Source organism: Brienomyrus brachyistius, chromosome 6, assembly GCF_023856365.1.
Source record: "Brienomyrus brachyistius isolate T26 chromosome 6, BBRACH_0.4, whole genome shotgun sequence".
Taxonomy (NCBI): Eukaryota; Metazoa; Chordata; class Actinopteri; order Osteoglossiformes; family Mormyridae; genus Brienomyrus; species Brienomyrus brachyistius.
In genome coordinates this window covers 10,489,789-10,517,242 of record NC_064538.1, presented here as the reverse complement: position 1 = coordinate 10,517,242, position 27,454 = coordinate 10,489,789, and the positions used below count along the sequence as shown (strand labels likewise).

The window sequence follows — 27,454 nt, the reverse complement described above, 5'->3', positions numbered from 1 at the left end:
TTTTGGCTCATGGGTGTAATGGAAAGAGCAGTGAATCTGGGACATTGTGGGAAAAACCTGACACAGGGTGTGTAATAATGATCATCTCGCGTGGCTTTACTTTTGTAAATAATATCTCTGAGATTCTTTTATTTATAAAACGTATAATAAGCAAACCATGTATAGATTGTGATTGTCTGCCTTGTACTTTATGATAATTGTATTTTATATATATGATATACATAAATAAAAAATAAAATGTGACTCTTCTAAAGGCTAAGTAATTACTGTGATTTGTGTTAAAGACAGTTTTACCTGCAAGCCAAGTAGAGTTTAAACAAAAAAGCTTTGCACAATCATGACAGCACTATGTTGTATACGTTGTTACAGCATGAATAAACAGATGTGGATTTAGTTGTGAAATTCACACATTTTTCTTACTTGCTAAACCATTGCAATGTGGACTAATAATGATACAAAACATTAAAGAATATGTTTTATTGAGTCTGCTCTGTCTGATTTCTTTTCTGTGGTTTTCAAAAGTCTGTATATTGTGCATCCCTGATTATAAAATTATGCTCCGTGAAACATGAACTGAAATGCAGTTTTTGCCCAGAGACAAATTTGCAAGTAAACCTGTTAAGTTAGGCATACTTTTTTAAAACTGAATATTAACTGTGGGTGGCATGATGGCTCACATCCCTAGGGATGGGGGTTCAATTCCAGCCTCAGCTCTGGGTGGAGGAGTTTGCAAGCTGCCCCTGGGTTGCACAGGTTTCACCAGGGCACTCTGGTTTCCTTCTGCAGTCCAAAGACAAATCGGTGTCTATACTGTAAATCATCAATAGAGTGTGTATGTGGCCTGTGATGGACATTATCTACCCTGGGAATGGCTCCAGGTAACCCAGACCTGGACAGCTGGTTAAAAGATGGATGGATTTTAGCTGTATATTTCCAAAAATGAAAGCTTCAGGTTTTTATAAGTAAACACCTTTGCCTGCCGTCCTGAGTGCTCTAATGTGATTTTTCACCTTAGAATCACGTTTTTTTTTCTAATCCTTAAGGTCATATTTTCTGTTAAGTGCTGGGTACAGCGTATGATGTTCAGGATTAACGCATGAATAAAATTATGAAACTGCTCACACATTCATGCTTTTATGGCTCATGACTGTAGCTTAGTCACTCATTATACTGTAGTCCATCTGCACTCTCTGGGGTGTTCAGACCAAGCACATCGAGTATATTACCATGTTAAAATTATGTCTCCTTTCTTCTGTAAGAGAAAAATATTTCACTCTTTAACTGTATAAGAGCTTCTGAAATAGCTAAAGTCACAGGATGCATAATATATTTGTACCACAATTCTTGCAAACATTTTTCCAGTGGACTGGAATGACTAATTTCTCTGTATTACTTTAAGGATATTACATGCCTGCTGCACAGCCCCGTTTCCAAAGGAGTTGGGACGCTGTGTAAAACATAGATTAAACAGAATACAATGATTTACAAATCACAATAACCCACATTTAACTGAAAATAGAACAAGCAGACAACATATCAAATGTTGAAACTGGGTAATTTTACTGTTTTATGACAAATAAATTCCAAATTTGGATTTGGTGACTGCAACATATTTCAAAGACTTGGGACAGGAGAGTGTTTACCACGGTGTTACTTCACCTCTGCTTTTAACAGAACTCTGTAAACGTTTGGGAGCTGAGGAGACCAGCTGCTGGAGTTTTGAAAGTGAAATGTTGTTCCATTCTTTCCTGATATAGGGTTTCAACTACACAACAGTTCGGGGTCGCCTCATATTTTTCATTTTCATGATGCTGCAAATGTTTTCAGTGGGTGACAGGTCAGGACTGCAGGCAGGCCAGTCTAGTACCCGGACTCTTATATTGAGCAATGCTATTGTAATACAGTACATGCAGAATACTGTTTGGCATTGTCTTGCTGAAATACACAAGACCTTCTCTCAAAGATATCATCTGGATGGCAGCACATGTTGCTCCAAAACCTGTATATACTGTTCGGCCTTAATGGTGCCTTCCCAGGTGTGCAATTCTGAATTGTCTGCTGATAAGCTGGATGGTCCCCTTTTCTTTAGCCCGGAGGACACAGTGTCCATGATTTCCAAAAAGAATTAGAAATTTTGATTCATCAGACCATAGGACAGTTTTCCAATTTGCCTCAGTCCATCTTAAATGAGCTCGGACCCAGAGAAGTTATCCCTCATCCCTTTTAAAACTGTAGGTAAGATGCCATCAACATTTGATATATTGTCTGTCAGGGATCGCGGGTACGGACGGGCAGATAGGCGGGCAGGAGGAAGGGAAAGACAAGGCAGGCAGGCAAAAGACGGGGAAAACGGGGGATTTATTAAGGGGAAGACGGCTACGGGCAGAGCGGGGCATCACAGACATCAACTAACATTAATGACGGACAACAAGCAGGGCAAGACGTGGACTGATATAGACAAGACAGGGCGAAACAACAGGATACAGCTGGGCATGATCAGGGAAGCACACGAGGATAATAAGGGGGCGTGGCACAGACGAGGATTGGACGAGCCAGGCATGACATTGTCTTTGTTCTATTTTCAATTAAATATGGGTTTATATGATTTGTGAATCATTGCATTGTGTTTTTATATACATTCTACACAGCATCCCAACTTTTTTGTAAATGAGGTTGTAATACAGGTTGCAAAAATATTAAATCCTGTATGTATCAGGGTAATTATCTGAAACGTGTTACTTTCTGTAGAAATGGTGTTATAAAGCTGCAGCAGTCCACGGCAGCATAGTCTTTGTTCTGTGTAAATGGTTCTGTAGCTCTAAGGTGTTACAGCCTGTCTGGGATCCTGTGACATACCATTAACTCTTTGATGATTAAGAATCAGGGCCATTTTCCAACCATATTTTGAATATACATTACAGTCCTGGACCAAAACGTTATGACCCCAGCTCTCGCTTTCATGTCTATGTGACTAGCATGAATATACCATAATTTCTTCTCTCTGACAGGAATGAGTGTATTCTCACCTTTGAAGGTAACACCATTTATCTGTGACAACTCATCCCAGTGATTTCAGAGCTTTGTGATGCTCTGAGGGCATTTTCTCCTCCCTTCCAGCTATCCGTCCTGTACGGTTGCTTTCGACACCGTGAGCTGTATGCCCTATTCAATTTTTCTTGGGATTTCTATCATCTTTGTGTCAGTCACAGGTAACTTGCTACGCAATGTGTGTGCCTACATTTTCGACCCGTCACTGACACCACTATCCAGATAGGATAATCGTTTCCTTTCAGGCGGTTGTGTGACAAAAATGTCATACACAAATGGCAGACATTTGGAATGTTTTTCCTTTGCACCCGAGTATCTACTGTAGCCTAAGAGGTGGAGCTACAAGTGGATTTTGTAGCAACATGGAAATACATGCAAACAAGGTAACATTTGCAAGGCCTTGAAAAAGTAAGTACACCCACCCAAAAAAAAAAAAAACTTCGTCGTCTTTTTCAATATATGTGGGCAGATAGGTAAACGTGACATAGTAAAGCAAAAAAAATTTACTTAAAAATTCAACAAAATTCAGTAGAAATGTAAAACAAAGTATGTACATCTCTACATTCAGTAGCTGGCAGAAACAAGCTCGCGGAAGCATTTCTTTGTTACATGAGTTTCTACATGGACTTGGAGAAATTCTGATGCTAGATTCACCGTAGACACTGTGAGCTGCCCAGGCCTTGAAGCAGCGAAGCACAACACTTCCAGACTTCCTGATGCACCTTGCACTTGGCTCTTGGCCTGAATTTGTAGGGTCTGGCTATGACTAAACAAGACTAGTTGATTACATAATGTGTGCATCTGATTCAAATTTTTAGGTTGAATGTTGTGATAAATATTGGGATATACTAACATATTACTGTCATACACAAGAAATGTAACTTTTTAATAGTGTAAATGATTGCTAAATGTAAATTTGAGGTGGAGCTTTTTTAGTTTTATCAGTACTGTTGAAATGAACATTTAAAATTTGTCCAAAAATGCTGAAAAATAATTTACAAGGGATGTAGTCACTTTTTCCACTGCATCATATCTCCTTCTCAAATCAAGCATATTTGATGCCACGCTTCTGGAATTTGACTAAATTGCCAATCAGCTTTCCAAACTGCACTAGTACAGCACCTAAGTCATATGGTAAGAGGCCTTTGCTGGACTTAGGAGTAGGTTAGAGTCAGAATTTGCTGTCTTGTGATGAGGTCTTTCCTATTTGAATGCTAAATAATTCTGTGTAACCTAAATGAAAACACTTTGTCAGCTAATGCAGTGAGAGGGCGAAGACTGACAAGTTGGACAAAAACCAATGACTGATTCATGCTCAGACAGACATGCTCACAGGATTGCTGTAACATAGTATAACAGTGTCTGTTATCATGTCTTTTTCCACAATAAATTTGTGCTGTTAATACTGTGCTAAAACATGGTGTACATACAGTACAGACACATGAAATATCCAATTCATGTTGTTTGGATTTACTGCCATCAAGTGTTGACAAGGCAGTAGTGCAGGCATTGTGAGCGATAAATTCTCTTTATTTTCATTGTTCTTCAGACGGTCTTCGGTTTACCTTTACGCGATCCTCATCAGTGCATGAATGCAGCCCAATGGGGTAAATATTTGACATTAGTGATGACATCTCCTTCCTCTATTTTCTTACAGGTCCTTTTTGATAACTGCATGTCGTATCTGTTGCTGAGGTAGACAGACAAAACGAACATAATCAGATTCATGTCTAAAAAGGCCTAGAAACACAGAATTCTTGTTGAATGTGAAGTGTCCATAATACATAAATATCTCACTGTCCATATGTAGACCTTCAGCTTGCAAATGATCCATGTTACAAAATGACATTACAGTACCTCATTAGACACCCCTGCCAGTCAGTTAGGCCTCTATGGTTGTCACTTGAAGGTCATTGGTTCAAATCCCATGCTAGCAGAGCAGCCACATTGCTGTTGGGCTCTTGAGCAAGGCCCCTAACCCCTTGAAAAATGCTCCCGGGGTTTTGGATGGGCAGCTGAACCTGTTCTCAGACCCCAAGCTTTATTCTCACCTCATCTGAGATGTGCAGGACTGGATATGTGTAACAGCACTGAACTTGTACAAATGACAAGTAAAGTTTCATTTTACTTTCTTTTCTGATATCCATCAATCAGTCCATCTTCTACCCACTTATCCTGGTCAGGGTGGCTGGGGGTGCTGGAGCCTACCCCAGGCAAGGCAGCAGAGGCACAAGGCTGGGGCATACTGTACCTGGGAGTCGGTGTCAATATATTGCAGGGAACTTGCAATTATTCCCTTAAATTTATAATCCCCACATCATCCATTAATATTTAAGCAAGAAATACAAAACACTGACAAAAATAAATACATTTAAATAAAAAAGGCTAACCAGATTTACAGCCACATTATGTGAACCAGATACAATGTCATATGGCTTCTTCTCATCATGGGGAGGTGGAGAAGTTAATCAGGATAGAGAGGTAATGAATGCAGCGGAGACAAATTACAGTGAGATTACAGAGCGCTGTCCGACACCTAAAACTAGGGCAAAACTCGCTGTAGGGTAGTGGCTCACTTGAATTCATCTGTGAAACCAATGCATTCCAGTTTTAAATTCTTTGCAGTGCTTCCTAACCTGTGTTCACCTATACAGCTATACAATTAAACCATATAAACAGATGCCTCAGTATAGTTTATGGATGATAGTGGTTAACTTTGGCCTTTTCTTGCTTTCAATGTGATTTTGAGCTTTTAGCCTTCAGTTCTCTTTAGAATCAAGGTGTGGCACAGTGCTGCGATGGGTAGTACTGCTGCCTCACACCTCCCACGGTACGAATCTCGACTCTGCTATTTTTGTAGAGTTTGCATGTGTTTCCCTATCCCCGCTGCAGACCAAAACATGGAATTAGCTAAATTAGTATCGGTAAATTACCTATTGTGTGTGTGTGATGGACTGGTATCCAGAGTATACCCCTGCCTTGTGCATCAGACTGCCCCCGCCAGCTAACAGACATCTAAATACATATTTGCTATTCAATGCATATCCACACAGAAATTAAGAAAATGCATCAGAGTACCTCGCGTTTCTTGAGGATGAGCGACACACAACAAACACCCCGCTAGACACAAGCAAATCAGACTCCTCTATACATGCAATGATTCACACCTGTAGGCGAACATTTACCCAATTGACGGGCGCCAACTGGCCGTAGTCCCGGTCTCAAGATTCATGGCCAATCAAGGTAAAGTTCGTGGAACGGTGTCGAAGCTCGTCCAATCGTCTTTGAAAAAGTGGACTCTTGTCTTAGTCGTATCCAATAGGAGCGCCTTGTGGGCGGGCTTTTATCTCAAAGTAAACGCAAAATTGTATGAGGGTGTTTGGATGTGGACCCTCGTTGAGTGTTTAGCGGTGTGCAAGTGTACTGTTCAATGTCATTCTTTGTTTTGGTTAAATAGTACTTGCTTGTCAGGTGTTAACATTTTTACTTTGCGATGTTTGATTTTAGTGGTTTTTCGGCAGCACTTGCGCTTACGCTAATACTCAGTGTGAATGGGGCTTTTACGGAGGGAGACTGCGAAGGTGAGTTTTTCTTGTCTTCGGGCTTCAGAATCTTTCTTCTAGAAGTCATGAGTTCAGTCTGTTGGCTGGTCATCTGATGGTTGATGATGTGCTTACAGCCTACCCTTTGTGACAAAGGACACAGCAAAGAAGCTAAAAGATTTAACGCAAGAAATGTCTTTGATTGCACACAGCAGCTTCCGTAATAGGTTGGAAATTATGAAATGCTTACATGGTACCCTACTTGTGCTATTTAATAGACCAGAAAATGAAACTCTCGAAAGAACCTTAATTTATCGGTGTTAATGTGTCTTCTTGAAATATACTTTTTAATAGCAGTTGGTTTTTTTTTATTTTAAACACAGCTGGTTAATGTCATGGTCTGCTTTACATTTCAGTGTGTGTCAGTTTCCTGGGCAGGTTTTATCAGTCTCTGAAGGACAATGATGTGAAATTCAATAGCGCAGACATCGAGGGGGCCCTGGTGAAAACCTGCAAAAACTCCAAGGGAAAGGAGAACAGATTGGTAAATCCGCCAATGTATAGTAACCATGACAGGCGGCTTCGGAGTTTCAGACGTCTGTTAAGAAGTTTCTTTGACTTCACGCCTCTTTCAGTGTTATTATATCGGGGCGACAAGTGACGCTGCTACCAAAATACTCAATGAGATCTCCAAACCGATGAGCTACCATGTACCTGTGGAGAAAATATGTGAAAAGCTCAAGAAGAAGGACGGCCAGATCTGTGAACTCCGATATGGTGAGAGATGGCGTTTACCTATTTACCTTTATTTTACCGGAAAGTCCCATGGAGTCCTACTCTTTAAACTTAAAAGATGTAGTGAAGTGCAAGAATATAGCTGAAATGCGGGTTTGCTATGCACAAGTATTGTTATTGGCTAATGGTGGTCTGGTAGATATGATACCTAAATGGTTTACTGAATTCTTGTATATTAAAATGCTTAGCGATGCCAGCGGGGCTATATTAACTTGTGCACCTATTGAGTGTCAGTCTAAAGCTTTGCAGTCTGAATTTACAACAGGGAACTAGCGTGTTAAGTGTTTGACAGTGCTGTTGGTGTTGCCTTTTAAAGTAAATTAAAGTGAAGTTGTCACTATATAAAGTAACAGGATTTTAAAATAAAATTTTAATTGATTGGTGTTACCTGACTGGTGTTTCTCCTGTAAGTTATTATATTAGTTGTTGGGTTGGATTTATAGATGCATTCAGTGCACCTTCATAATGCCTTTATAATGCATTCATAGAATATTCATTAGCAGCATGTAACTATCTCTAATCACCCTAACATACCTCAACAGCTTTAATACACATTAATGACAAATGTATGTTAATAACAAAATTGTATTTATATAATTCTATTATGTTTGTTATTAATGTATATTAAAACTGGTAAGGGATGTTAAGGTATACTTATGTGCTGCTTATGAACGTTCTATGAATGCATTATAAAGCTGCACTGAATGTTTTATGAATGCATAATGAAGGCATTTCGAAGCTGCGGTTAACGAATAGTGTTATTGGATTATGTTTAAACTTAAAGCATGAAGTTAATTTCTGCTAACATCCATTAAAACTGGCATAAAAATGCACGTCGGAATTAAATCTGCCATTAGTCGTACGAATGCTGTGCACTCATGTTTGTGCTTTGCTAGCCGTGTTAACTAGTTAGGTTCTGTGTAATGAGTGGCACATTGAAAGAGGTAATGTTCTGACCTTACCAGGCTGATTTATGCCTTCTTTTTTAAATATATCTTTTAGACAAAGAAGTGGACTTGAGCACCGTGGACCTGAAAAAGCTGAAGGTCAAAGACTTGAAAAAGATTCTGGAGGAGTGGGGTGAGATGTGCAAGGGCTGCATGGAGAAACTGGACTTCATCCGCAAAATCAAAGAGCTCATGCCCAAGTTTGCCCCGAATGCAGCCAAAGCACGGACCGAGTTCTAAGCGCAGGAGACCCCCGAGGGTGGCATCTGCTGCAGGCTGGATGACTGACGTTTCTCTGTCTTTTATAATATTACATTTTTCTAAGTTATAATGAAATTATCTATTTCAAATGGTTGAAGTGAGAGCACTTTTTTTTTTTGGGGAGGTGGTATTTTCACATTCATTCTGCAGCCACTTCAGTGTATGAAAATGTGTGAAATGTCTAGAATTCAAATGTGAGTTTTTTTTTTTAATAAAAGGAAACTTTTAAAAAAAACTAAGCTTGTAATTTGGGGAGTGATCACAGAATGGGCTTGTGTATTTGTGTTTATTTGTAGATGCTCACAGGAGTTCATAATTCTTCACTGATAGCTGATAAATTGCTTAAAGAATTATGACTGAAGTGGTAAAGGCTCAGATCATGTGAAGGACACTAGTCTGTTCTGCATCTCAGCTGCTTTGGAAGCATCTAGCTGTGAAAACTACTTAGCACAATTTACCTGGTTTGGTCTACATAACAAGGGTGAATTTTTGGTTGGAGTTACTCAGTTCTTAAACAGGATGTGTGCAACGAGAATAAATATGTTTTGGTTAATATATATTTTTTGAGCCCGCAGAGCTAAAGAGGCAATTTGCATGTAATTGAGCATATTAGCTCAATGACGAGATTAGTAAGGGGTTGTCAAACAACATGCGGATGTGTGTTTACTACATTTGCACTTGGCTGATAGCATTAGTTGATGGTTAGTAAATATAATTTATTGCACATTCAAATCTTGGGGCTAATTAACTGCCATGCTGTTTTCTGTGTTCAGGTTTTTTACCCGCTAATGTTTTTGCTGTTTCTTATATGAACTGTCAAAGTGATAGAAGCATGTGTTTCAAAGTGCACAGGTTTCAATTATGTTTTAAGATACTTACCGTAAAAGGATAGTGAAGTACTCACCCAAGCATAAGAAAGAACTGAAAGCAAATGCATTGGCTGAGGGGTTGTATCAGCATGAATGAGGCCTCGCTAACTGACACCTGGCAATAACAACACTTAGTAAGGCACCAGTTACATCCTGTTTACCCACAGCATCTCTGATGACAGAAAGAACAGTTTTGGTCACCGATGGATGAACTTCAGCCTTATTGTACATTCAGTGACTTTTGGCATTTTTAGTCTTGATTGCATTCATAGATCTTTGTCGGTACCTGAAAAATGGTTCCCACAACGTCAAAAAACAGGCTTTTATTACATTGGGGGGACATTTGGTCCCCATAACATAATATAAACATAACCCACACATGCACACACACTCACTCACACATAAACACACACTTGCAGTTGATTCACAACTATAATAGTTGTACTGCTAGTCCATCCTCTTCTCTGGATCCAGCCACAAATTCTCATCTACATCACATTTGATGTCCTAGCGATACATCTAGCGTAGCAGCTCTTGGAAATACACCTGGTTAGGAAATCACCTGGGGTGGATACCTGCTGTGTTTGGTCTCATTTTCATTTGATTTATTTCATATCGTGTCAGTTTTACAGTATATTTTGGAAGGGTCTTGATAGTACTGCAGCAAATAGTAGCCATATAGTTTTGCATTTATGATTAACAGTTTTGGGACCAGTATGTAAGCATGTGAAAAATGGGCTCTAAAAAACGTAAAGTTTTGATGGTGGTGGATTTTAAGAGAGAAAGGAATCTGTGAATTTTGAAGCATTTAGTCATTGAATGTATTTTGTATGAAAGTGATGAGAAATGATTCACAGTTTAGCCCACATAAGCTAATGTTATGGCAACTGTGCAAAGAGTTTTGAGAAAGTGACTTCAGTATTGCAGAATGTATCACAGCAATTGAAAAAAGTGTTACTGGTATAAATATCTATTTTGTTCCATTTTTATTTGGTTGGGGATGGACAAGAAGGTGTAGGACATAAGGCTGGGCTACACTCTGGACATGATGTCAGTCCACCCCCCCAAACACACTCATGGGCAATATAGAGACCCAATTAGTCTCATTGTCATGTCTTTGGGCTGCCAGAGATAGTCTGCATGACACATGGAGGACATGCCATCTCGACACACATAGTGGAGGTGGGACTCAGGCCTCCAGGTCGCTCAGATTGAGGCCGCTGTGTCACCCTTTGCTAATGTTAAGCTAGAGGCATATTTGCAATATTATAAGATGTTATAATATTAAGGACTTCAAGAACATGCTGCAGTACTTTGGGAGGCTTGGGGTTAAAATTTTCTGAAGAAACCTCTGCTTCTGCCACTAGAGGTCATCGTAAACCATGCTGCCGTTTCTGTACAATGTACAAATTTGAGCAGCTCGGTGTATGTTCAAATACACCCACTGACAAAGTTAAGCACCCGGAAGTAATGGTCCGACTTGGATGTAACAACGTGCAGACCAGCGATGGGTATGTAAGTGATTCAGTTTGCAAGGAGCTGGCATGTCTAGTCACCGGACACAGAGGATGCCTCGCAGACGCATTAAACAGCACTTGATGGAGTCTGACAGGTGTCGCATTGTAGGTTTTCATGAGGCTGGGGGGTCGTATTGTGCAATTGCCCGGCATGTGGGGCATGCAGATGACACAGTCGCCCGATGTTGGAACCAATGGGCATGTGAGGGCACCCACACACATCATGAAGGTTCCGGTCGCCCAAGGCAGACCACACTAAGGAGGATCATCGCATGGTGCACCAAGCATTACAGAACCCCATGACATCTGCACCTGCCATTCGGACTCAGGTATTCGGACTCAATGCTGCCAAAGTTGGGCCTTTGTGTCTTCTGCAAATGTCCAGCATTTTTGTCGTTTACACCTGTGTCAAAATGCACCTTCATGGAACCACGTTGTATCGCGTAGCCACGCAGTAGGAAGCAAAGTTCACATGAGAGCAAAGTGTCACCAAATTGTTATTGGTTATACTTTAGAATCATTTCTGGCTGCTGTTTCCTGTTTTCACTCTGTTTATTGCTCTCTTCTCAGGTGCTTGAAGCAGCAGCACAGACTTCCTATCCCCTCAGCTTGCGGATCTACGTTAGAACAACACTGATTCACAGATCAAGCTGTTCACATGCAACGCCCATGTCATGTAGCCTCTCCCAAGCTCACAAGCTTGTGTCACGAAAGAATTTGTCATATTCGACTGCAGCATTTCGGTTGTGGGGGTGGTTCCCGCAGCCCGTGATCCTTCACTTACTCCTCCAGAAAAATCCATGTAGTTACCTTGTAATTTCACTATAAACACCATCAATTGCCTTCAGATCAGCATTACATAATCGTCACCATGAAACATTTAAACTTATTTAGAAGATTCTTTTATCCAAAGCAACATACAGCTGAGAAAGCAGAGTTAGCCAGTCCCTGCAGCGATTGCGTTAAGGAACTTGCTAGAGGGCTCAACGGTGACATCACTCTAGTGACCACAGGATTTGACCTTCTGATCACAGACACGGCACCCAAGCCCACAGTTACACACCCGAGTCCTTAAATTGATTGTATTTCATGCAATAAGGATTTTTCCCTCAGTTTAGTTGTCATTCATTGTGATGCTTGAACCACAAGCCAAGCTGCAGGACATATTTTCATATTCGAGGTTTGTCTGCCACAACAACCAACATGCTGCCATACCACATAAATAACAGTAGGGGGCGCTGTATTAGAGCTGAAGGATTCCCAGGTGCCATCTTGTAATGTGCCACTGTATGTGCATATAAAGAGTCAAAATCATGTGTATGTATGACAGTACGATTCTTGGTATGACTGACAGCTCAGCTCCCAAGGACCTGAGCGGTGAAGAGTTGCATGTCGCTCACCTGGAGCTAAGTATGGCGATGAAGTGTAGCTGTGAAGTATAGCTGTGAAGTATAGCTGCAGACATGTTCTCACCGCATGAGTGAAGCCTTTTACTCGATTTTTTTTTGGTAAATAGCAGAGCAGTGTTCTTATGTTCTCTCCTATGCAGCTTCCACAAACTGCAATCTCTGTGAGCCACTGACGCCACCTTTTTTTATTTGTTTATTTTGCGAAAAGGAGCCATTAAATATTAATGTGGGGACTTCAACATTCCAAATGGATCAGTAAAAGGGAAAAACAATCCACCACCACCACCTCCCCCACCCCCACAGCAAACTTTCTCTTAAAGCGAAGCTGATGTGTGAGCGTGATGCAGACATGAAAGGCAGCGTCAGAGTCCCAGGGGTGAGGGGGAGAGACGGGAGAGGGGGTTTGATGGCACCGCACCAGACAGACTGAATGACATTGGCAGAACGGCTGCAGCTGACAATCTGGGGAACGAGGCCAATGCAGGGGCTTCTGTGCTCTTAATCTCTGCTACTTGATACGATTATAGTCACCCCTGATCAGATTCTTTCTCACTTTGCTCTGCTATGGGCAAATAGAGACTGAATTTCTTAACAGCTGCAGTCAAATCTGAACAAAGAAACAATAAACGAACAAACGTGATCGACGTGCCTTGGTTCTATTGCTGCTTACGTCACATTACAGCATCACGTTGCTGCTTACAGAGTCTGGAAGGTGCCGATACCTGCAGCTGAATATATTCCCTTCAATGTAATTCAAATAGGTAAAGGTGACTGTCCTTCCCACAAAACAGTAAGAGTCCATGTGAGGAACAGCTACATTCAGAAATACGAATGCAAATAAAGACACTTATTATGGAAATAAATCAATTTATTTATTAGAGAAAGTACACATAACCACATTAGCGGAACCAAAGGAGGCCCATTATATATATATATATATATATATATATATATATATATACATACATATACATACATATATATATATATATATATATATATATATATATATATATATATATATAATGTGTGTTTGTGTGTGTATGTATTTTTTTTTTTTATTTTGTTACTGCAACATCTAAATCCCAGTTTTTAAAATATCCTCTCCAGGGACAATATACCACAGAAGTTATTACCACAAAGCTTCTCAGTCACAAGAGTCAGACGATAAGTTAATCGATGAAAGTGTGTGTTTTTTTCCTTTCAGCTGGTTGACTGAGGCAGGGTTTATTTCCTGGCTGTAGTCCGTCCATTTACAAGAACGGCTTCATACTGAGATATTTGGTCAGTATGTGTGTAAAAACAAAACGCAGGAGGCGCAGACAGGGTGTGGCGATGATTAGGGGCGGCGAACGCCGCCGGCATTTTTACTGAGATAAGTAACACTCTCAGATGTGCCACCCGATAGAATAGGACATTGTCATCAAGTTGGATTTAGCATTCAGTACAGTTTTGCTGTTTACGAAGCTCTTCAGTGAAGTGCAGTGATGTGTGTAGAATGATCTAGAATAGTCAAGCACCTAAAGCTGGTTAATACAGTGTTATTTTCCATGCCATGATAGCAAATAAAGTGGAGAGAATAAATAATGAACACAATAGTATATTTCACATACTTGACACACATCTGTAACAAAAAAAAAAACAATTTCACTAGAACTATAGCATATTAACTGTTTGTTTGTGATATCAAATTTTACCTTTATTATATTTTCTCATTCATTATGCTAAACTTTTGTAGTTCCGTGTCAGTACAGGTCTTTTCGTGAAAAGGGCCTATTTAAATTTTAAGCATATTTAAGTCCATACAGCAGGGGGCAGCAGAGAGAGGGAGCTTATGACTGTAACCCACCTGTAATACAGCTCTGAATAGCCCTTTCTTCTTAGCCTGGAAAGCTACCACTGTTGGAGAATTCGAAGTATTACAAGGAGCCATTCAGAAACATTTTGCATAGACATTACACAAACTCATACTCATGCAAATATATATATAAAAAAAAAATCCACGGAAATAACTGAAAAGCAAATTCATTTTACCAATACCTGTCCAGTTGGGTTCAATGCTCAATTCTGAAATATGACTACAATGTGGGCACACCCTCTGGCTCCACACACATCCACCAGAGAACCAAATTATGATGCCAGGAGTTGATTACTGAGGAGCAAGTGACTCTGAACACATGCCTTTTAAAATACACTATTTACTACTGATGCTGCTACGCGTAAATCAGGAGGCTTCAACACACGGTGTGTTACAAAAGTGGGTAAAATCTATCAACAGGAAACACGCTCACTTTTAAAATGAAGCTCACAATTAAGTACCCGATGTGTAATGGGCAAGGAAGCATGTTCCATAGAAAAACGGCTAAAACTGACAGTCAGTAGAGTGCACATCCCTTCAGTAACTCATCATTATTATTATAAAAGAAAAAGAAAAAATAAATTAAATAAATTAAACACACATTTCAAATGAATGCAAGGGAGAAACCTTTAACACTATAGGGCAAGAACATTCCATCATTTAAAAAATGTTTTACATGTATTCCACTGAGCACCAGCTGCCATTTTGTCATTTACAAATTCATCACAGGAAAAAAAAGTCCTTGTTACCAACATAGAGGGACAGAGGATCACTGGACGGGCTGCTGACGAAACAACGAAGATGTCGAGACTGCGTTAATGAGTCAGCCTGCTTCTAGGTTATCCTCTGTGGTTCAAGACGGACCGATGTTACTTTAACAAAAGTCACCCTCTGTTCTACCTGGTTATATGAAGCAAGACTGCTGCACACAGAAGCCGACCTTCTCGTCCCTGGATGTTTTGGAAGAGCTGCGAGGCATGATGGGACATCAGCCGGGTGCGAGCTGCCATCAGTAGGGCGCAAACTTCTGTCTCTCGGGTTTCTTGATCCCATTGGCAGAGGAAATTTTAGTGGTGAAAGAGGCCAGCGTGCCGTGGGCAGGAACAGGGGCAGGTGGGCCAGTCAGCGCCAGAAGGGGGACTGGCTTCACTCCCAGGAGGCTCGACAATGGGAGGGTATAAGGGGTCCCCAAAACTGGGGCGTGGGGCAGAGTGCCTATTGCTGCCAGGGCCGTGACAGGAGACGAGGCGGGGGATGACTGGGCAAAGCTCAGGTTAAGGTCAGCTGGGGGGGGCACGGAGGACTGGGCGGTGGACTTTGCAGTCTCTAAACTGCACATGAGGAAGAGAGAGGGAGAGGGGAACGCATGAAGGGGGGTTAGGGAATTAAAGGCGAACTACAACAGCAACCCCCCCCCCCCCCATAAACATTGAGCAGCAATAAAAACCATATTGATGTATTTTGCATTCCTGATTTTATATTGAATTTTCTGAATTTCATGCTTTACAATGTATTGTTACCTAAATATGAGAGATTTCACATTCATCCCACTCCCAGAAAAGGAGATAGACTGTGGCCTTCATGAATTAGTAGAATTAATTTTAAGCTGTATTTTTCAATTGTATAATGAGTTATTACTTTTTTTTCCAAATATTTGATCATTTGAAAAACTACTGTCCTGTTTGTTCCAATGGTGGGGTTAGCTGAACAAGATATTTAATAAGATCTTCAAAGTGTGAGCCAGTGTAATCAAGTGAAAAGATGATTAAAACCACTGTTAGTTTTGTGCTTGTAGTTGTTGAAATAGATTTAGATCTTGGTATATATATGTTTTTGAGGGGTCATTCATTCCCCTTCTGTCCCCCTTTTCATTATTTGATGTTGAAACTATTAATACAATTTAAAGAAATGGCTACGCTTGGCTATGAAGTAATGGCTTAACGACACACCCTAGACCTTGCTTTTAGAACAGCGTGAAAGGCTACAGCGAGTCAGCCACCTTCGCTGCACGCTGCCATGTGCGAGTTCCATACATTTAGAAGAATCACACCAAGTTAGGACGAGAAGTACTTTGGAGGAAAACTGGGTGAAGAAAGAGACAGGACAAGGACATAGCGCTGGACCTGGAAGCCTAATCATTTTGGCACTAGAAAGTTATGAATATCACCTAATAACAGATGATTTTATTCAAAGCAGCATAAAACTCCATCGAAAATTTCCTTCTACAGTCCTGCTGAACTTCTGTAAATCCCTCATCGCTACTTCAATGCTACAGACATGTCTTCTGTTCCATTTATCTTCTCACTACCCACTCAGCTGATGACTATCTCAGGAGGACTAATTTGCCTGCATTTCTGCACTGATGAATGCAAAAATTCTGGGTCATAGTTAAATAATGTGCTTGTGAGCTGAGCACCTGGAAGCCTTTCTGCAGCACACAGGGTGTTCAGTCTTACCAGGAGGTGATGAGGTACTGTGCCAGGTTTATGCTGACCGTGGAGCCAGTAATGGTGACATGCCGGTCACTGGTGCTGTCCAGCTGACTTCCAATCTTTATCTGCGCCCCTGAAGCTTGGCGGATCTCATTGATCTTTGTACCCTGTCGGCCAATGACTGAGCCAATCAGCTATGACCAAAAAAGAGAGAAAAGGTCTTAACTAAATACAACAGTTGAATCTTCGCTGAATATCTACATGATACAACTTCGCAGGATGCATATTTGAAAAGAGATACATGTTGAAAGCATGAGATATTGAAAACAAGACAGATTTTACACTGCAGTAAGCATCCCCTGAGCTAACAGTATTGCAGGAGAGCAAATGTGAAGGACAGCAAGCTCTTATTAAACAGGGAGCCTGGAGTATAGGTGCCAAGCAATGAGTCCCAGGATATACATCCGAGTTCCAGACATTTAACTTTAGCCTGCAATTGCAGAAGGTAGTAGGTGGCACTGACTTTACACGCATCAGAAATGGGGATCTAACCAAAAAGGATGCATTACAGCTTCTTCGGAGGAGAACAATGACACGTCTTTCATTGATGAGCAAAAAGAGTTCATATTTATCACTGCTATCCCTTCAGCACTGAATTCCCAACTGTGCTCAGTGTGTGTGGAGGTTGCATCTTCTTCTCATGTTGTCCAGGTTTCCCCCCGCAGTCCAAAGATAAGCAATTAAGCCAAATGATGTTTCTAAATTGGCCGTAACGGACGATTGTATCTGTAAGTGTAAGCGAGGATGTGCCCTGCTACACACTGGGTCTCTGTCGCGGGTGAACCCCGGTCTTGTGCCCTCTGGTGCCTCGGATTAGCTCCAGGCCCCCCCACAACAAGATGGGGTTGATTGATGGATGAACACCTGTTGTGAGGCTACAATTGCACTGTGAGAGGCGGCAGAGTGCAAAAGTAGAATAAACGATAAACTCTCGGGAGCCGAAGACCACGGGGCTTGGAACAGGTTCAAAATTCTGCCGCAAATATACTGTATAGTGGAACATATCTCTGTGCATGTTTACATCTATACAGTGTTCCTGAGAAACAACTTACCAGTGACATGATGCGTATGCAACACTTCATCATAGTGGAGATACACTATATGGACAAAAGTATTGGGACACACCTCTCAATCACTGAATTCAGGTGTTTTATTTTTACCCATTGCCACAGGTGTATAAAATCAAGCACCTAGCCATGCAATGAGGAGTACAAACATTTTTGAAAGAATGGGTCATTCAGAAGAGTTTAGTGAATTTAAGCAAGGTACTGTCATAGGGTGCCACCTTTGCGCAACAAAACTCAGTCACGAAGCGGCAGACCACATAAAGCAACACAGCAGGGTTGTCGAATGCTGAGGCGCAGTGCATAAAAGTCTGTAGACTCAGTAACTGCAGAGTTCCAAACTTCCCCTGGCATTAACCCCAGCCTAGAAAACAGTGTGTCATGGAATGGCCTTCAATGGCTGAACAGCTGCATGCAAGCCTCACATCACCAAGCATGATGCCAAGCACTGGATGGAGTCTACGTTTTAGCTCTCTCCCAATTCCCAATTTCCCAATTGTGAAACAGTAAAAACGTGGACTGTTTGTGGGCCTGCGAGGACTGGGTTGAGAAACCCTAGTGTAATGCTCTGTCTGGTCACACTGCTCTGTCTGGCTGTCTGATGGATGGGTTTGGGTTTGGCGGATGCCAGGAGAACATTATCTGCCTGACTGCATTGTGCCAACGGTCAAGTTTGGTGGAGGAGGGATGATGGTATGGGGTTGTGTTTCAGGGGTTGGGCTAGGCCGCTTAGCTCCATTGAAGAGAATTCTTAATGCTTCAGCATACCAAGACATTTTGGACAGGTCTGTGCTTCCAACTTTGTGGGAACAGTTTAGAGAAGGTCCTTTTCTGTTCCAGCATGACTGTGCCCCAGTGCACAAAGCAAGGTCTGTGAAGACACATTCCAAATCTTGTGGAAAGCCTCCCCAGAAGAGTGGTAGCTGTTATAGCCACAAAGGGCAAACCAACTCCATACTGATACCTATGGGGATGTCATAAAAGTTCCTGTAGGTGTAATGGCCAGGTGTCCCAATACTTTCAACCATATAGTGTACCAAGTATAGTTTTCCAACACAGTGTAATGCTCCTAGGGTTTTAAAATTACCTACCAATAACCTTATTACTGCATCAGCGGGTACAATTAAATTAGTCAGTTATTAATGAAATCCAGCTATCAAAAAAAACACTAAAACCACTTGATAAGCAGTGAGCTTTTTAATCTTACGAACAATCATGATCTAATATCACCTGTTCCCTGTACTGGCATGGCAAAGCCCTCTTACACTTGTTTTCCACTGTTTATTTAGCCTCATGCACCCTTGTGTAGAGCATTTGGAGGCCTTTACGATACTCCTTTGATGTGCAGAGTCCGTGTAATATTGCAGTGGATGAAAGAGAAATGACTGTGAAGCCACTGGTTAGCTATTCTGGCCCAGATTAGCAACTGATCACAGTTAGTACCAGAGGGGCCAACTGGGATGCTATTGTCAGAGCAATGAACACGGAAGGCCTAGCATCAGAGCAATGCTGCAAAGGGCAACCCAAGCAGGCCGTGACAGTGACAAAGCATTGCCAGACTGGGGGTGTCGCCAGCCTGACCCCAGACCTCCCCCCTTGCTGCATAAACAGAGCATTCCTTTCCTCAGAAATCAGTGGCATGCATTATGCCAGACTGGCCTCTGTGATCCTGCAGGCTATCTTTGGCCCTGGACATTGCTTAAAGAGCACATGACTATTTGGAATGACCTGATGAGGGCAGCACTGAGTAGCAAAGCATATCTCATCCCAGTCACCCCACTCATTCCCATACCAGGTACGACCTGTACTGTCGCATGGTGCTGTGTACCTATATAGCAATTTAATCTCAAAATAAGTGTAATTTTTTTTAGTACTTTTTCTGTGCAAATGTTTTGTTCCATATGCTTGGTTTCTGTATTTGGTTTTACAGCAGAAAAAAAACTGCATGAAAACTGACCTATTTCTGATCTCCGCTGCAGGTTTTCTTTGAAAGCGCTTGTGGGCCGTATGCATCGTCACCCCTTCTTAATAAAGCGCCCCCCCCCCCCCCCCCCAAGCATGAACATGGAACGGTGAAGGCCTCTCAACACGCTTCAGGCTTCCATGTCCATGTCGTATTTCCCACAGCCAGCAGGCTGCACAGGCTTCTGCAGCCTGTTTCCCATATTAAAGCCACTTTCCGGGTACTGAGGGACGCAGCTGCTGACATTCACTGTACCACAGAGCAATATTGCTGACACAGGATCATGCATGGGGATGGTGATGTCTGTAGGGATCCTTAAAAATGGTGACATGTCAATGTTGCCCGTCAAGAGGCATTTCTGTAAGGGGTCTCAGAGTGTCAGTGTGATTCGTTTAGCAGCATCCCCTAATGCAGAAGGGTAATATGGTGAAGTGTGAGCCATAAGCAAATTAAACATACTGTTCAATCAGGTAAAAAATCAGGAATGCTCGTCCTCCCATATTATAATTGTTCTGTTTTTCTTTTAGGTGACAAGACAGGACTGAGTAACTGGTCTGCTTTTTAAAGAGGAAGGGAAACAAAGAACAGGACCTTCTTGGGAGCCAGTTTACAGTATTTTCAGCTGGAGTCACGTCCAACTGCACCCAGAAAATGATCAGCTCAGACTACAACACTCTCCCAGACGCTGATATCAACGTATCAGGTAAAAATGCAACCTACGCTGACCAAAACTTCTCATTCATTGAATGTGTTAGCCCAAATATAGATTCTTAAGTACTGTATTTTAGGGCTGGCCTAATAGCTTCTTTGACAGTCTTAAAGGGCACTTATGAGACTAACGTGGGCTGAGGTGTTCTTCCATTTGCAAAGAAGGGCCAGCATCAGCTCACCAGGCTTCAGAATATTATGGCTTCTATGGTTTGTGTCTGAAAGCATTTGATATCGTTTCTGCCTCCACTTACATCATTGGGAATGAGTAGCTCTTGGGATGAGGTCTGGCAGTTGGACTCAATTCCTAATGGAAGAGTAAAAGAGTTCAAATAAAGCTTACTCTGCACTGAAAACCCAGGAAAACAGTCATTGTTAATACATCATTGTATACGTCTTCATCAGTGACATCATGTACTTGTTCGCTGTACAAAATGGAGCCACAGTCTTGACAGATCAGTCATTTTACTGCACATTCAATTCAGTGTTTTGAAAGAAAACCATAAACAATGGCAAACAATAAGGGACTTGTTTTGTCCTGCACGCCTGACATATGACCTGACATGAATGTTTCATGCTGCTTGCATGCCTGAATATGTGGCTGCATTACTTACTAAAATAAAATACATTCTGCTTCGGGTTCTATACATTAGCATTAAATAACGCCGCACGAAAAACCTTTATTCTTATTTTATCTATAATTAATCTTTGTGAAGAATTTCCCTTCCCATCAGAATAACAGGTTTAGACAAGAAACTGCGCATATTTATTAATATTTTATTGCAGCATTGTGTAAAAAATCCGAAATGGCCAGTGACAGAAGTAAAAAAAAAGCCTTCAAAACAAAGTACTGATTCAGGCTCTGAACTGAACTTTCAAACCCACTGGCCCCTTTCTTAAATGAATTTATCCATGAATAGTCAATTCATTGACCATGAAACTTCACACGTGACTTGAGAGCAGCTACAATATACCCCATACATTTCCTGCTTGTCCTGAGCTGGATAGACGAATAAATCTTTATTTGTGTTTATTTACATAGCTTGAGAAAGAGATGAAAATTGGTAAAATTACACAACTCCAGTCCTGAAATCATTTATGTGTAAATGGAGAAATTAACACAATTTGCTTAATCCTCTGTGTAAAATCCAAATTCCCTTTTTAATCTCTTATGCCAAGGATTATTCATTGAACAAACAAGCTAGTCAATGCAATTATGGTAAAATAAACATAATCAGTGACACAGCTGGTTAGCCGCCTGCTACTTATCTCACATTGCATGGGTGGGTGGGTGCGTACCAGTTAGAGCAGGAGTACTGGACAGACCCACAGCCCCGAGGTTTTGGTGCATGGATAGCTGGTGTAGTTTGGCCAGCTAAGAAACACGATAGGAAAGTCACAAGAAAATGATCAATTACAGCAGATCATGGGAGATGTTATAAGAGCAACACATCACTAATGAACATTACAAATGGCTAGAGCCATGTTCCTTACCTCAGAGTGTGGAATGCCATATTGGTTCTGCACAGTATAGGCCTGCGTGAAAAGGATGCTATTTAGATACAGCAGGTGTACTGTGCATTTAGGTTCCTTGCTCAAACATTTTTATATAATTTATACATTCACATACATTCAATGCCACCCAATTTCCAGGTAGATATACAGTGTGTATATATATACTGTATATATATTATTTCCAGTATTTTTGCATGTTGTTAACATTGATTTTGGTCAGATCTTTTCCTTGGGTGTAATAATAAATAGATTCTGAGAGAAAACGGCGACATTGATATTCCGCACATTCATTTCTTTGCTGTGTGAGATAATCAGACATCTACAAGTGGGGAGAAAGGTTTCGCTCCCCAGTTAATCAAATGTGGAGAGAAGCCAGTGTTTATGTCTCAGAAGGAGAAAAGCAGCAAATGTGGTACCTCTGACAACTAAGAATAATAAAGTTGAAGCCTGCAGAAAAGCAGCCGCTGAGTATGAAGAGTGGCCACAGATTTGAGTGTTGACAGAGTGCTCAACAGGGTGGTTGGAACAAAATCTTAATCCTGATTTTTATTTTCTGCACCTGAACTATCCACCTCTGATTATACTGGAGAAGCTGAAGCAAACTCACACCAGAACAGCCGAACAACAGCTGAATTAAATCAAGTCAAAAAGTAGACCTAACTGAGATGTAATTCCTAAAATTAGCAGCTCATGTTAATAAACACAAGAATGCCATTAAAATGAAGTACGGAGGAATTGGGAAAAAAGACTGATAAGCAACACGGAGTACTGGGAGTACTGGGATACGTTCACTGCTGTGTAGGTCATGTAAACAGTTATTGCATTTAAGGGAGGAGTTACTAGATTCTCCACAGGGAGGAACTTTGTGGTTTTTTCCCTTCAGTCCACTTCCCTTCTATCCAATGTCCAGTTTTATAGGAAGATCTGATAACATTAACAATCAAAAATATGTACATTTGCGAAAACCCAGAGCAGGGCCCAATGCGACACTCTCATCTCTAAGTGGAGTGTGCTTTACCTTTTGCCCCAAAGCATCAACATGAAAAGCCGTCTGCGGGCTACCTTGCTGTCTCATTGGCCGGGGAAATGGAGGACGGAAGTCATGCCCAGCTAATACCTACTTGCTGTAGCTCGACTGCACCTTGGGTCAGAGAATACAGTGGATGCGATCCAAACTCGGAAGCCTACAGAACCGTGGAACAATAGGAGCCATGGCTTCACTTTAAATATTGAATTATCTTCTGATGTTAAAGTCATATTTTAATGTCGACCTTCATTGTAACATTAAATTACTTCAAAGACAGTTTTCTATTTTTAAATTAAATCATAAGTAAAAAAAATGGTCAGAATTTAATACTGCCACAATATCACACTGACAGCACAATAGGGAGACTATAAGTTGCCCTTCAGATACTGTTATTGCTGTCACACCTCTGGCTATTATGCTCACCTGATTCCTGGCGAGGAGCACGGCTCCTGGGGTTGGGCCTGGCCAGTACGGAATGGTAGCACCCTTCGGTGGTGACTGTGGTCCCAAAGCACGGTTGGGCCGATTAAAACACAAATACACATATATTTCTGTCAGTAAGGCGGTGCAGTGAAGCAAGCAATTACAGCACATCCAGGAGTAAAAGTATATTGGATGACAGACTTTAACAACCACATATATCACAGCTATAAAATGGGAAGGCTAATTAATTAAAGGCACATATTTAACATGCTGGAAATAAAATAATACTCCTCTAATATTAATGGAGGGAACTTGGCTTTTTAACAATGAATGGATTCCTGTGTGAGCAGCTCAAACAGCCTCTCTGTATTGCTGAGGCCCCATTGAATGTACAGGCAAGTGGCTGTACCTCGGGGAGCTGAAGCCTAATGAAGCCTAATGAAGCCTAATGAAGCCTAATGAAGCCCTCTCCAAGCTTTAACTTAGACCCCAGCAGATCAGAGCAAACAAGGCACTGGATACGAAGCACAAGAGTCCTCATTATTTCTATATATCTTATTTAAGTATTGATATATATTAAATATTGAATACATTTCACAGTGACAAGCATTAGAAAACTATGGCTTTTGGCATAGAAAACGGAGGCTTTATCCTGGTCTAAAGTGGCACCTCGCAACTGAAATGGTGTGACTTTTTCAGGGATGAATGTGGCCTGACGCGGAGGTGGGTACCTCCAGAATAACTGTGCAGATCAGTCTGACGCACTGTATGACAGCATCTTGGGTCCCAGATACTGTCACTCCGCGTTCTGTTGAATTCGGCAGCAAGTCACCTGCAACCTGTATTTGGGCTCCGGTGCTCTGTCAGCAACAAAGGTGGAAGAGAAGAAGCTCTCCGTTTGTCAACAGCACTTAAAATAGGACAACTTATTTCAGAACTTTTACCCAAACAGCAAACCTACTCACCTCTCTTATCTCCTTGATCTTCGAACCACCTTTACCAATGAGCGAGCCACACTGGCTTGTAGGAATGACCAATCGGAGAGTGACTGGAGGTCTGCTGGATACCGTGCCACTGTTTACTAGCGACGTGAGATCCTGTTAAGGGGGGAAGGAGCAGACAATGGCTCAAAGCCTGGTTTGTTTTTAGAAGCAGTAGTGAAGCGACCTGAATATTTGCCGGTTCAGATCTCCTTGTTTTCTCAAGGAAGAAACTGTGGTCCCTGTTTATTGATCTGAGTAAAACTGTCTGCTAAATATCTGAAGGAACAAAACACTAAAAGCTCAAAAAGCTTCTTACTGACATTTTTCTGAATCTTCTGCAAAAACTGATTGATTGATTGTCCTCTTAAAGGCCACTGCTGATGGTACAGGCATCCTTTTGATTCGTATGAATATTCTGGACTTGTTGGCCCTTAACATAATGTAAGTTTCACGAGTAGAAACTCATTTCATTAGTAGAACCATTTATGAAAAAAAAATTCAATGCAACCATGGGCACCATAAAGGGGGGGGGGATACCATGATCCCAAGGGCCCCCGAGGCCCTAAAAAAAATTGGTATACGATTGGATTGGTCTGGGTTGGGGGCCCAATATGGCCATGGTGGCCAAAATCTTTAGTGGTGCCACTGAGCGCCACCTATGCAAAGATCTGCAGGATCTTCTGAAAATAAGATCCCACCACGTATAGTCCACAGAAAGCTTTACGTTCATTAATATACAGTGGGAAATTTTGATGAATACAGTAGTAATATCTTGCAGGAATTAAACACTAATGACCCACTGACTGCAGTTTGCAAGCCACACCAGAGCTCAAATTAGAATGAGATCATTTTTGTTATCTTTGTTAAGACTTTGTATTCTTCTCATTCGTAAATAGGAGGTAGTTATTTTTGCATTTTTTGGAGAATGAAATCAATCGTGGCCCGGATATATGGGTTTTGCTAACATGCTGGAGGAAGTATTGAACTGCCTGTAGTTCATAAAGAATGAGTATTATTAAAAGTGGCATTAAACAGGAGAACAAACTGCAGGGATTTTTTCAAATCTCAGTATGAAAAATTGCTTAAAGGAACATTTGGCTAAATCCTACATAGAATGTCTTATTATGTATTTTAGCACACAAGGTATGGTGCTCAGTGCAGGTAATATTATGGGCCAGACTAACAGTTACCATGACAACCCCTCCCCTAACAAAAAAAAAACAAGATCACAGTCAAATCTTAAAAGATGTTTAACAAATGCCATTCAGTTTGGTCTAAAATTCCAGAGTGACTAAAGGCTTCTCAAAAACAAACAAATGAATGCCAATACAGAGGCACATTGATGTCGCTGATTTTGAATCATTAAATTATCCATAATTGCAGAGATGGATAATTTTGAGTTGAGAGAGTAAAAATTCAGACTGAGATTTTGTTTCAGCCTACCAGTTGAGTACCTTCTGACTGTCAGTCTTCATACTTAATTGGTTAGTTTAAACAAAATCGAGGTCTGGACTTTTACTCTCTGGACCTGAACTACCCGACTCTCTTACAGTGAAACCAGTAGGAGATAGAAAGGTGCTCTAAGTCTGCAATCCCAGTTCTAAGATGTGTCCCAGTGCAAATCCAAACATGATACCTCCTCCAGCTTTAGCGTGATCATGGCGAAGGCTCTGAGAACGCACTCCGTGGGACCAGTAATGGTGACGATCCTCTCTGGGCAGCTTCCTTCAGAGATGTTCACACGTGCGCTGCTCTGTGAAAACCACAGTGACAGGCTGCCACACTGTCTACATTTTAATAACCTAACTTACTTTGTGTTGTGGCACATTCACCTCAAAGCAATAAAAATGCTCAGCTACCCACGGAGTTATTAACGCAGGCAAGGTAAGATTCACAGCACTTGGTAATTGTTAATGAACTCTTGGTCATTCATCCACCTTGACAAAAACAGTGAGTGAAATATTTACATACATAAACCTTCATATTCATGCACTTTAAAGCGCACAGAAATATCGCATAACAGCAGACCTTAAGAGTGTCGCTCTGTAGCCCCCATGGGAGGGGTACAGGGAGAGCAGAAGGGCATCATAAATGTGGAACACAGCTTACCTCTTCTCGTATTCTTTTCACTGTCTCTCCTTTCTGGGAAAGAAAATAATTGCTGTGTGTTAAAAGTACTTTGTTTGAAACAACATTTCATCCATAGAATAAAAGAGCTTAAATTAAGCTTAGATTTCCCGTGTGAACAGCAGCCCTGCTCTGTTAAGCGGCTCTATGTTTTGGGCACGCATGGTGCCTTTAGGACTCCTTTTATGAGGAAGGATAAAAGGGGGCGCCTGAAATCAACAGCTTGTGATTCCCTCCGGTGTGCTGCTTCATTTTACAGACCTGGAAAAATCTCCTGCTCTGCTGCATGATAGACTCATGCGTGTTTCAGCAATGAGCCATCACTCTAGTCACACAGTGACCTGCTTTGACATCACTGCTCTCGTTATATAGTTTCGACCACGACTTCTATAACCAAATAAACTAGTCCTATATGCCAAGCAGTCAGAGGATTGAGTGAGCCTTCTCTTTCACGCCTTCCTTTCCTTCACTGAAGAGGTGTTCTATATTTACACCCACGCCTGCAGTATTGTTGCGCTGTTATCTAATACCTGTCTGAAGGGAGTGTTGGGAGGTTCTTGGTGCCAAAGCTTTCTTCTCTGTTCCTGGCTTTGGAGGCAAGACTTTTTTGGTTCAGACAGAGGTCAGACTGCACATGTGAAACAGACCCACTTGCTCACACTCGGAAAAATCTGCTGGTATCAGCGGGTAGTGACCCTGCTGTTAGCAATCCTGCTGGTGGGATCACGATATGCTTATTTAAACTCTTCACGCTTTGGGGATCCACACGGGGGGTTTTCACCTGCCCTCACTAGGATGTCTGCTTATCTGTTTTAGAAAGAAGCGTAAAATCACATTTACAAGAGACGTTCAATAGGTAGCGAGTAGGTTACACCCAATCCCTCCGGAGGTCATCTGCTGTAACAA

General features: G+C 41.4%; 2 protein-coding genes and 1 long non-coding RNA gene across 4 annotated transcripts in view; 1 reads left to right on the top strand and 2 right to left on the bottom strand.

The window, feature by feature from the left end:
- Positions 1–310: 310 nt before the first annotated feature.
- Positions 311–6,192, bottom strand: LOC125744489 (uncharacterized). The gene is made up of 3 exons (XR_007398399.1): positions 6,127–6,192; positions 4,614–4,738; positions 311–780 (listed from the first exon to the last, which is right to left on the bottom strand). It is a non-coding gene; the product is annotated as an uncharacterized LOC125744489 (long non-coding RNA).
- Positions 6,193–6,393: 201 nt separating this feature from the next.
- LOC125744486 (mesencephalic astrocyte-derived neurotrophic factor-like) lies at positions 6,394–8,805 on the top strand. Its single transcript, XM_049016345.1, has 4 exons — positions 6,394–6,629; positions 7,007–7,134; positions 7,226–7,367; positions 8,388–8,805. Exons 1-4 carry the CDS (start codon positions 6,542–6,544, stop codon positions 8,570–8,572), a joined length of 543 nt encoding a protein of 180 aa, XP_048872302.1. The 5' UTR covers positions 6,394–6,541; the 3' UTR covers positions 8,573–8,805.
- A 6,134-nt stretch (positions 8,806–14,939) lies between these two features.
- LOC125744485 (poly(rC)-binding protein 4-like) overlaps positions 14,940–27,454 on the bottom strand; it is a 33,423-nt gene continuing 20,908 nt past the window's right edge. For both annotated transcript variants that reach the window (XM_049016344.1, XM_049016343.1), the window contains 11 exons: positions 26,531–26,563; positions 26,058–26,174; positions 24,404–24,535; positions 24,170–24,298; positions 23,439–23,513; positions 23,110–23,172; positions 21,968–22,009; positions 21,773–21,848; positions 20,728–20,780; positions 16,703–16,872; positions 14,940–15,577 (listed from right to left, as the gene is read on the bottom strand). In XM_049016344.1, coding sequence (XP_048872301.1) covers positions 15,256–15,577; positions 16,703–16,872; positions 20,728–20,780; positions 21,773–21,848; positions 21,968–22,009; positions 23,110–23,172; positions 23,439–23,513; positions 24,170–24,298; positions 24,404–24,535; positions 26,058–26,174; positions 26,531–26,563 — 1,212 coding nt within the window. In that variant the 3' untranslated portion in view covers positions 14,940–15,255. The remainder of the gene's footprint in view (positions 15,578–16,702; positions 16,873–20,727; positions 20,781–21,772; positions 21,849–21,967; positions 22,010–23,109; positions 23,173–23,438; positions 23,514–24,169; positions 24,299–24,403; positions 24,536–26,057; positions 26,175–26,530; positions 26,564–27,454) is intronic.

Excerpts from the sequence above, each read along its gene's own strand:
- LOC125744486 (XM_049016345.1), top strand. The coding sequence starts at position 6,542 with ATGTTTGATTTTAGTGGTTTTTCGGCAGCACTTGCGCTTACGCTAATA. Across the intron at positions 6,630-7,006 it reads TACGGAGGGAGACTGCGAAG|TGTGTGTCAGTTTCCTGGGC; the intron begins GTGAGTTTTTCT and ends TTTACATTTCAG. Across the intron at positions 7,135-7,225 it reads AGGGAAAGGAGAACAGATTG|TGTTATTATATCGGGGCGAC; the intron begins GTAAATCCGCCA and ends CGCCTCTTTCAG.